Here is an 11,232-nt window from a genome sequence, read left to right as displayed (position 1 = left end):
GTCCATGGGGTCACAAGTAGTTGGACACGACTGCACACATATGCATGTTGATCCCAGATCTGCATTGCTCTGCCTGAAAACAGAGTAGTGACCCCCTTCATTCGTTTTGCAACACGGTTCTCGTTTCTCTGCTGAGTAAAATGTCTGTGAGTAGGGCAGGAATTGTGACTTCTTACCTGTCATACTTCTTGAGCATCCTTGGCTTGGAAGCTGGTTAGAGTCTCAGAAAGAAAAAGAATTTATTAAATCAAATACTGTGGGCAGATGAAACAACATATCACTTGCTAATTAGAGGAGTGGCCAGCACTGAGGCGGGTGTCTCTTTCATTCCCAGTAGCTTATGGCCCAATTAACAATTAACACCCACTAATGTTCTAAGAAAGAGCTTTCTGTCTGTGTGGCTGGGTTTTCTCAGGAGGAGTTAGAAATAAGATACTTGACAGAGTTGAGTTTGGAAAAAACAATTAAAAACTCCAAGAAACCACCTGCATTATTTGTGGATAAAACATACTTGCAAAATCTTTAGGCAACATCAACATATTTGCTGATTTTATTTATATAAAAAATGACTTTCCTAATTTATAAAGTTGTCAAACATACTAGGCTTCTCGGGTGGCACAGTGGTAAAGAATCTGCCTGTCAATGCAGGAGACACAAGAGACACGAGTTTGATCCCTGGGTCAGGAAGATCCCCTAGAGGAGAAAATGGAAACCCACTCCAGTATTCTTGCCTAGAAAATTCCATGGACAGAGGAGCGTGGCAGGCCATAGTCCATGGGGTTGCAAAAGAATAGGACATGACTGAGCTACAGCACAAACATACTAGAAGCAGTCTTATACCGCAGGTTGGGAAGAAGAGAGACAGAATGCTCCTCTCAGGTCACCTCCACCACAGCTGCAGAACCCTGAGTTAACATCATTTACAAAACAGAAATCCAGGATAGTAAGATAGCTCTTGTCAGCCCCTGGTGTCCACGTTTGTCCTAGAGAGAAGCCCATGGCCTCCTAGGGAAGCAGACCCTGAAGAGGCACCAGCCAGCTTCTCAAGGCCTCACTTTTGTCCCCTGGAAAATAAGAATGTCTGATATCACCTTCTCTAACGTCCCTCTAGCTCTGAGATGTGTTATGGACCACCGATGCTGTACAAGGGGCTTTCCTGGTAGCTCAGTGGCTTAGGATCCATCTGCCAGTGCAGGAGATGTGAGTTCAATCCCTGGGTCAGGAAGATCCCCTGGAGAAGGAAATGACAACCCACTCCAGTACTATTGCCTGGAGAATCCCATGGACAGAGGAGCCTGGTGGGCTATAGCCCAAAGGGTCACAAAGAGTCAGACACGACTGAGAAAGAGCACACACAGACATGAGCAGAGCCAAGGAGAATTACTGCCCAGTCCTGCTTATATCTCAGTAATTACACTAAGGGCACACTTGGTGAATACTTCCTGCGGGGATGGATGTCTGTCCTCTGCAGACAATTCAACTGTGAAGCACAGCTGAGAATATGGCAGAACCGGCAGGTGTGCTCCTTCCTGGCCCTCTGAAAAATCTCCCTTACAGAGTCTTACAGAATCATGTGTAATAGAGTCTTACAGAATCATGTCTTATAGAATACAGAGTCTTGCTGTCTAATAGCTTCCAAAAACCCTAACTCTCTCCAGACCTCTGAACACCCTGCTTTCAACATAATCAGCAGACAGTGGACTCTGGAAAAACCCAGAAACAATCCCGTGGACATGACACCACGATACTACTTTCTTTGGAGCAAAGGGCTGTGGGACACGTTGCAGTCCCCGCCAGGTCTGAGCTCCGATGACAGTAGGGACCCAAATGCTGGGGTCTCCTCCTCACTCTCCTCCTCGGATTCGAACTCCTCATCCACTGCGTGAAAGAGCGGTTTGGGCCTCAAGATCGCCCTTCCGCCCCTGCCCAGGTGCTCTTCTCGGCCAGCGTTTCTCCGGTAACCGAAGTGCAGTGGCGTCCCTGCTCCGTGTAAGCGCTTCATCGGGATGACTTCAGGTGTCCATCGTCTTTCCTGAATCGTCCCCGTTGGAGAGTGTGTGTTGAACGTGATGGGAGGGAGTTCTGAGTCACTGCCGTCGTGATCTGGGAAAGTATGACGAAAGAAAAAAGAACAGGACTTAATATCCGAGAGTGGGGACATTATATCCAGATGCAGGAACGAAAAGGGTGGCCTAGTCCTCCTGGTGTTTCAGCTCCTACGCTCACCTGTGGCATCAGGTGAAGTCACGTGGCTGGGCACCCATTGCCATGGTCCATCCATAGAGCTTGTTCCTCCTGTCCCAGTCTTCCTGGGCTTTAGGAGGGGTGTCCAGGCAGGACCTCTCTATTTATACCACCAAGTGGGCCCCAAAGGCAAAAGAACCTTGGAAGAATGTATGTAGGCCTCAATGCAGCAGGAAGTTCCTACACATCTAGGGAAGGGGTGTCCTAACCCAGGAGGACACGGACTGAGTAGGGAGGGACAGTGATCCCCATGTCACAGCCCCGTGAGCTGTGGGGACTATCTGCTGAATGCCCCACCTCCCTCCACGCCCTCCCCTAGAGCCCTGATGGGCATTCGCTGGCCTTGTTCTGTGGGATAAAGACAGATAAAGATTTGGGGAGAAAGTGAGTGCAAACAACTGTGCCCAGATACAGATGGAGAATTATCTCAAATATCAATTATCTGACATTTGATTACAATTCTCTGATAAAATTAAGTCCCACTTCACTACTTTTCCTTCTCAAATTTCTGGGTTACCCACTCCTTTTGCTCACCTAACAAAATTTAGAGGCACTTCTCTGGTGGTTCAGACAGTAAAGAACCTGCCTGTCGATGCAGGAGACCTGGTTCAATCCCTGGGGTGGAAAGATCCCCTGAAGGAAGGCATGGCAACCCACTCCAGTGTTTTTGCCTGGGAAACCCCGTAGACAGAGAAGCCTAGTGGGCTACAGTTCATAGGGTCACCAAGAGTTGGACACAACTGAGCAACTAACAACAAAAAAGAACCCATGAAATTTAGAACCAATTGAGCACATTTGAGGGGAAAAAAATTCACTGGGACTAAGATTTCATTTAGTGTCTAGATTAATTCACATTGAACTGACATTTTAAAGCATCATCTTCCTTTGAAGAACACCCCTATCTACCCAAGTCAAGACTTCTATGAGGTCCCTCAGTGGTAACAGTCATAATGGCTAATATTTCTTGCTTCCCAGGTGGCTCAGTTGTAAAGAATCTAACTGCTAATATGGAGATGCAGGAGACTCAGGCTCAATCCCTGGATCAGGAAGATCCCCTGGAATAGGAAACAGCAACCCACTCCAGTATTCTTGCCTGGAGAATCCCACAGACAGAGAAGCCTGGCAGGTTACAGTTCATTAGGTCACAAAGAGTTGGACACAACTGAGCACAAGCATGGATATTTCTTGCACACTTACTTGGTTGCAGGCATTGTTCTAAGAGTTTTATCTGTGCTAAATGGCTTCACTCAGGGCAACACTTTTCTCTGTGAGGGGTACCAACATTCTCCTCTTTACAAAGAGGTAATGAAGCATGGAAAAGTAGAGTTTTATGTTTTCTTCATGTAAGTCCTATATATATTTTCCTACGACTTTGTCATTTTTATTGAGAGCATATGTGAGATGTCTTTCAGGGCATCTATTGAAACAGCCGTTAGACCTATTTACCTGGTGAATAATGCAAATGCATTTCCAAATGTTAAACAAACCCCACCTCTGGGATAAGTCCTTTTTTTTAAGGTATAGTAAGCCTTTAATATTCTGCTGTTATTTTATTTATGACTATTTAAGATTTGTACATTAGTAGTTGAAGCTGCTATCATAGCTTGTGATATTGACATTCATCTCAAGAAATGACTGGAGACTGTCAGGCTGTCTATCATTCAAGCAACCTAACAGCACCAGCTGTTTGTACCCGGAAGAGTTTTAAAAATTAAACAACTATACACCCTATAGCTGCTGTTATTTTGTTTTGTTTGTTTGCTTTTGTGTGATAGCTCTTTTTATCATAAAATAATGCTACTTACAAGAGTGTGACCTGGGAATAGATGACTAGATCAATGATACAGAATTAAGAGTCTAAAACTCTCTTTGGGCATGCTCAGTTGCTTAGTCCTGTCTGAGTATTTGTGACCCTATGATAATAGCCCACCAGGCTCCTCTGTCCATGGGATTTCCCAGGCAAGAATACTGGAGCGGGTTGCCATTTCCTCCTCCAGGGGATCTTTCTAATCCAAGGATCCAACTTGCATCTTTTGCATTGGCAGGTAGATTCCTTAGCAGGGTGCCATCTGGGAACCCCATGGGGCTCTCATATAATTGACTATCATTAAGTCATTAATATGATTACTAGGTTCCTATCTATTGACAGCAAAATGTTTCCACAACATAAGGCTGAGTGAACTGGACGATTCACAAAAATTCCCAAACAATGACTATCCTGTGACAATGTATCATGTAGTGCTATGTGTGATTTTTTTTTTTAAAGCAGGTTGTGGTAGGATAAGGACCAGAATGATGTAGGTAGAATTATAGAAGGATGCTTACCAAAATACTCTACAGTGAATATCTCTGGGTGCTGGGGTTTTCAAGTGCTTTCAACCTTCTTTTTTTATGCTTTTCTCTACTGGTTGATTTTTATTTTATATCAAACATGCTTTTATATCAGAAAAAGTTTCATTGTAAGGAATAATTATATTCATTCTTCAAATATTTAATTCTCAAATCCTATGTGTTTAGTTTATTTACATTTCCAATGTGATTTTTAGTCTTAAAAATTTTGTAATATTAGAACAGAGAACGTGGCATATCATATGTCACTTTATGCTAATAGAAAATCAATTTATATACATTTAAAAATAACAGCTTTTATGAGCACAATAGGCAATTTCAATAATTCTAAAATTCTATTTAAGTATTAGATATTAAGGGCTTCCTTGGTGGCTCAGTGGTAAAGAATCCACCTTCAATGCAAGAGATGCATGAGACACTGGTTTGATCCCTGGGTTCGGAAGATCCCCTGGAGGAGGTCATGGCAACCCACTCCAGTATTCTTCCCTGGAGAATCCCATGGACAGAGGAGCCTGGTGCCCCATAGGGTCACAAAGAGTTGGACACGACTGAGCATGCATTAGATATTAAATGGGAAATATCCAATAAGTAAATTTGGTGAAAGTATTTTAGTAAAATATAGCCAACTTTGGAGAATTCTTCTAATTTATAAACCACAGATGAATCCTATAACTTTAAAAAACTGCCCATTTTATGTTTCTCTAAGTCAAGGGTTGGCAATTGATGACCCCCAGGTATATCACCCTGCTGTATCTTTTGGTACAGCTCTTGAGCTAAGACTGATCGTTACATTTCTAAATGGCTGAAAAAAATTTTAAGAATATTTCTCAATAAGTAAAAATTACACAAATTTCACTGTTTATCACTAAAGTTATTAATTCAATTAATAAAAGCTATGGTTGTTCCTGTAGTCATGTATGGATATGAGAGTTGGACCATAAAGAAGTCTGAGTGCTGGAGAATTGATGCTTTTGAACTGTGGTACTGGAGAAAATTCTTGAAAGTCCCTTAGACTGAAAGGAGATAAGCCAGTCAAACCTAAAGGAAATCAACTCTGAGTATTCATTGGAAAGACTAACGCTGAAGCTGAAGCTTCAATACTTTGGCCACCTGATGCAAAGAGCCAACTCATTGGAAAAGACCCTGATGCTGGGAAAGATTGCGGACAGGAGGAGAAGGGGAAGACAGAGGATGAGATGGTTAGATAGCAGCACTGATTCAATGGACATGAGTTTGAGCAAACTCCTGGAGATAGTGAAGACAGGGAAGCCTGGAGTGCTGCAGTCCATGGGGTCGCAAAGAGTCATGACTCAGCAACTGAACGATAACAACAATTGTGTTCTCTCTTGCTTGTCATGTGTATACTGATGTAATATTCTTGGTTTTGCCTTTTGACCTACAAGCCTGAAAATAAAGAGAAGCAGCCGTGGATGCAAGTTACCTGTGAATTCAGCCACCTTCATGTCTCTGCCTGCTGGCAGAGGCTTGCTATAGGGGAAGGAGAGGTAGCGGATGTTCTTGGTACCAGCCTGCAGGCAACAAGGAGAAATAAAAAGAAGAGTCAGCCCCTGTAACTGAGGGCATCACATGGCAAACAAGGAGGATACAGAGTCTTAATGGAGCATCCTGTTTGCATCACTGCCTTTCAGTTACTTTAGTTTAAGGAAAACAATGCTTCCACCTTCAGTATTTTTCCCTTCCCTCTCCTGATGGAACAGACCATGATAAACCTCTCCAAGTTCCTCCCGTGGCCCCACTGGGATCAGGGTAGAGATTAGGAGCTACTCCAAATTCAATGTCCATCCAGCGTCTCCTTTTAAGATTGCCTGGTGTGTGCTCAGTTGTGTCCAGCTCTTTGCGACTCCATGGACTGTAGCCCGCCAGGCTCCTCTGTCCGTGGCATTCTCCAGGCAAGAATACTGAAGTGGGTTGCCATGGCCTTCTCCAGAGGGTCTTCTTGATCCAGAGATCGAACCCGCATCTCCTGTGTCTCTTGCATTGCAGGCAAATTCTTTACTGATGAACCACCTAGGAAGCCCAAGATGTGGCCTCAAAAGGAGCAGTTAAGATGCACAGCTGGTGCCATGAAGATAAGGTCCAAGAATCTTGGCAAGAACAAATTCCTCCCTGTGTCTTCCTGGTAGAGAAGCAAGCTTCCTGATCCTTGGGTCCCCCATCCATGGAGGGGCCCCTGGAGTCCAGTCTCTGGCCACCATGGGAGCTCGTCTAGCCTCACAGTCCAGGGAGTATGTTCCAGTCACTGGCTCATCCTGAGCAGGTGCGGTTTGCTGCCCCATACCCCATGGACTTCCAGGTGGCTCAGTGGTAAATAATCCACCTGTCAATGCAGGAGGCCTGGGTTTGATCTCTAGATCAGGAAGATCCCCTGGAGAAGGAAATGGCAACCCACTCCAGTATTCTTCCCCGGGAAATCCATGGACAGAGGAGCTTGGTGGGCTACAGTTCATCGGGTTGCAAAAAGTTGGACACAGCTGACTGACTGAACAACAACAACCCCGGGGACAGTTCGGGCCCCAAAGGCCCCCTAGGAACCTGATTAACAACAGACAATGGACAGTTAGTCTCACATTAGTGTGGGTTGGAGCTTGGGCCCCAAAAGCCCTGGGCTGAGAGAAGGGGGTGTCTGCTGTCCCGTACCCCCTTCGCTTTGTCTTACTCTGGCACCAAGGGAGTGGTTGTTTGTTTAAACAGTGATGGGAGTCACCCGAGGAGGCCCTGGTCGGGGACTGGCCCAGCTCGGGGTGAGTTGGTGTCTGCCCCTTACCGGCTTCCCCCAGGGCAGGCTGTGCCCTTTCTTCACGCTCTCCCTGAAGGTGTTCCGACGGCAGATCAGAATCTCCTTCGCCTGCTTCTCGCTTGTCTGGGGTTGGAGGTTGTATTTGTTGTAGGACAAGGTCTGCAGAAAGAGGGGGCATCGAACATGTACTGACATCTCTGCACAGCTTCCAGCTCTGGAGACCACGGGAAAGTCATGCACAAAAACTAGTAGAGGGACTCCCTGGTGGTGCAGAAGCTAAGACTCCAGGTTGCCGATGCAGGGGACCCAGGTTCTATCCCTGGTCAGGCAACCAGATATCACATGAGGTAACTAAGAGTCCACTGGCTGCAACTAAAGATCCTGCAAGATGGAAGTGATGAAGATGGAAGATCCCGTGTGCCACAACTAAGATCTGGTGCACCCAAATACATATTTTAAAAAAATGATTAGTAGAAGGAGAAGGTGACACCCACGCCCTCTGAGCCTCTGCCTCAATTACAGAGATGCAATCTGCGGCTCTGGAGGAAAGGTCTGAGATCCGGGCCAGCCCACCAGGATGGAGCTCCAGTTGAAGCCCATGCCCCTGGCTCACAGGGGCAGTGGCCCCCGCTGTGCTGTCATCCTGTGACCCTCAGAGTGGTCCTCCCAGAGGTACAGATGCCCAACTGTAGACGCCTCCTTTGTGACCATCCTCAGCACTGTAGAACGGTCAGTGTTGCTAATGGTCTTCCACTAGCAACGAGGTAGACAGACAGTTGTCCTGAACTGCAACCTTGAATTTTCCTTCAAGAGAACAAGAGAACTGTGGTGGAGGGAGGAGTCACGTGACCTATGTCAAGACAGCATGATAACCAACCAGGACCTCCTGTATAGCTCTTGGAACTCTGCTCAGTATTCTGTAAAAAGCTAAATGGGAAAAGAATCTGAAAAAGAATGGACACATATAGATGTGTAACTGAATCACCGTGCTGTACACCTAAAACTAACACATCATTAATCAATGACACAAATAAAAAACAAAAATGTTTTAAAAATAGGAAAAAAATAAAGGAGACTTTAAGGGGAAAAATGTGGCTAATTCCAACTGCAATGTACTGTATTAGCTACATACTGATTCTGAAGACATTAATTTTTTAAAAAGAATATAAAATATCTTATTGGTAATTTTTATATTTATGACATGTTGAAATATTTTTGATGTGTGTCCATGCGTGCGTGCTAAGTCACTTTAGTCATGTCTGACTCTCTGTGACCCCATGGACTGTAGCCTTCCGGGTTCCTCTGTTCATGTGACTCTCCAGGCGAAAATACTAGAGTGGGTTGCCATGCCCTCCTCCAGGGTGTCTTTCCAACTCAGGGATAGAACCCATGTCTCTTATGTCTCCTGGATTGGCAGGCAGGTTCTTTTACCATTAGCTCATAAAGTGGGTTAAATAAAATATATTATGAAATTAAAGAAAAAAAAAGATGGGATGAGAAAGGAAAGACAGAAAGGGCAGGACAGGTGAGTCTCGTTCTCTCATGAAACATAAGTAGAAGCAAAAGTCGTCTCCGGTAGAGCCCCTGGATTTACCATGTATGTTCTCCCCACAGGACTCACTATCACCTATCTGCTCATCTCAGCAAGGAAGGGAGAGCCTACAAAGCTTAGAAGGGAGAAACCTGGAGGGCGACTGAATAGGCCCTGATAAAAGAAGAAGAAAGATGACTATCTAGGAACCTGATAAGAAAAGAGACGATGGACAGTTAGCCTCATTTTACGGTGGGTTGGAGTTCCAGTATCTCTCTTATTTCTGAGTGAGTGAGTGAAAGTCACTCAGTTGTGCCCGGCTCTTTGTGGCCCCATAGACTACACAGTCTGTGGAATTCTCTAGGCCAGAATACTGGAATGGGTAGCCTTTCCCTTCTCCATGGTATCTTCCCAACCCAGGGATCAAACCCAGGTCTCCTCCATTGCAGGCAGATTCTTTACCAGCTGAGCCACAAGAGAAGCCCAAGAACACTAGAGTGGGTAGCCTTTCACTTCTCCAGCAGATCTTCCTGACCTAGGAATCAAACTGGGGTCTCCTGCATTGCAGGCAGATTCTTTACCAACTGAGGACTTTCTCTAACCTCACTCTCCACCTCCATGGGGAAAGTCTCAGTACCAGGCACCCTTGGGGCTGTGACCCTCCCTAAGCAGGCTGGTGTTCTTTCAACCAGGAAATTCTACCTACTTATCTAAGGCAGAAAGTGATAGTCTTGTGGAAATGGTTTCACTTGGAAAGATTTGAAAGCTGCTGGGTTTACTTGACGCGTGCTATCTGCTGCTGACCCGCGTTCCTCCAGCAGGTGCAGGGCCTTTTGCTGACACATTCCCCTTGATCACTGACCTTCTCAAAACAGCAGCCAGAACACATTCACCTACCCCAGATCATGTAATTCTGAAGTCATGGAAAGAGCTATGGCTAGGCAGTTCGAAGACCTGGGTTCTTAACTCAAATTTGTTTTGTGACCTTAAACAAGTTAGATAACTCTCCAAGGGCTTCCAGGGTGGCTCAGTGGTAAAGAACCCACCAGCCAATGCAGAAGACTTGGGTTTGAGCCCTGGGTTGGGAAGACCCCCTGGAGAGGAAAATGGCAACCCACTCCAGTATTCTTGCCTGGAAAATCCCATGGACAGAGGAGCCTGGTAGGCTAGAGTCCATGGGGTCACAAAGAGTCAGACATGATGAAGACAGAAAAAAACAAAACAACTCTTCTAACCTCAGCATCTTCTACTTGAAAATGAGAAACTGTGACTAAATGATTTTGGGGGATCCCATGACATAGTTGCAAAAACCAAGGCCCTAGCAGTAAACTCACTTATAACCCTACTCAACAATTGGGATGTTCCACTGAATCCTCAACCTTAAAGAGCTCCTAATTAGAGGACATTAGTATACATGTCATTTGATTAAATCAAAATTTCAGAAGAACTCACCTGAATAGCCTCTATACCTTTTCCAAAACTGATAAATAGTACGCTTGATAGGTCTCTTTTGTGTGTGTGTGTGGGGGGGGGGGGGTGGAAATAGATAGATAGATAGATAAATAAATGTATATTGGCCAAGTGGCATGTGAGATCTTAGTTCCCAGACCAGAGAGAGAACCCATGCCTTAGAAACTTGGTGTCTTAACCATTGGACTGCTGGGGAAGTCCCTGATATGTCTCTCTTTTTTTTCCTCAGGCTTTCAGCACTGTGGTTTTGATATTTTAATCTAAACCATCCCAGTTTTCTAAGCTCTATTACAACCAATTATGCTGAGACAGCTCCATCACCACTGGCATCCTGGGGCCATATTTCTTCCCTGGTGGACAAGCTCCATCATCGGTCTGTCTCTGAAGGGGGAGGGAGCCCTGCTGATCCTGGAAAGCCAGGTCTGCAGGGTTGGGGCAGCCTGACCCCTACGGCCAGCAACTGGATCTGCATTTCTCTTTCTACCACGGGGGGCCAATTTTGCTGCAGAAACATAACAATTAACTTTCTGTTTTCCAAACAAAGCAGAGAGAAATTGCTCAGCAGGAAGGCTGCTTGGGAGAGGGTAACCCGAACAAGAACTGATATCTGGAGGACCGGTTCCAATAAGGGACAAGTCTTACATACACACCCTTTGTCGAACTTGATACATGTTGCGTGTCAGGATGTCCCTCATGGACTCCACGTCTTCAGGGGAAAGTCTTTTGGTTTCTTGTGTCTTCTGGACCCTGGAAACATCATTGGAGGGAAGCCAAGCATTATTCTTTCATCTTGGCAAGACAAGTACAAAACCATCAATTTACTTTTAGGAGTTCCAATACCCAGAACCCCTGTTTTTCCATAAGCTTTCTTATTGTTTTA

General features: G+C 45.2%; 1 protein-coding gene across 1 annotated transcript in view; it reads right to left on the bottom strand.

The window, feature by feature from the left end:
- Positions 1 to 532: 532 nt before the first annotated feature.
- The window catches only part of SLC9A4 (solute carrier family 9 member A4), a 56,329-nt gene continuing 45,629 nt past the window's right edge, over positions 533 to 11,232 (bottom strand). Inside the window, exons 9-12 of the mRNA XM_019969839.2 lie at positions 11,003 to 11,099; positions 7,379 to 7,510; positions 6,035 to 6,122; positions 533 to 2,103 (exon numbers count right to left, since the gene is read on the bottom strand). Coding sequence (XP_019825398.2) covers positions 1,748 to 2,103; positions 6,035 to 6,122; positions 7,379 to 7,510; positions 11,003 to 11,099 — 673 coding nt within the window. The 3' untranslated portion in view covers positions 533 to 1,747. The remainder of the gene's footprint in view (positions 2,104 to 6,034; positions 6,123 to 7,378; positions 7,511 to 11,002; positions 11,100 to 11,232) is intronic.

Source organism: Bos indicus, chromosome 11 (genome assembly GCF_029378745.1).
Source record: "Bos indicus isolate NIAB-ARS_2022 breed Sahiwal x Tharparkar chromosome 11, NIAB-ARS_B.indTharparkar_mat_pri_1.0, whole genome shotgun sequence".
NCBI lineage: Eukaryota > Metazoa > Chordata > Mammalia > Artiodactyla > Bovidae > Bos > Bos indicus.
Note: the sequence above shows the minus strand (reverse complement) of the source record. Positions and strands in the feature narration are given on the sequence as shown.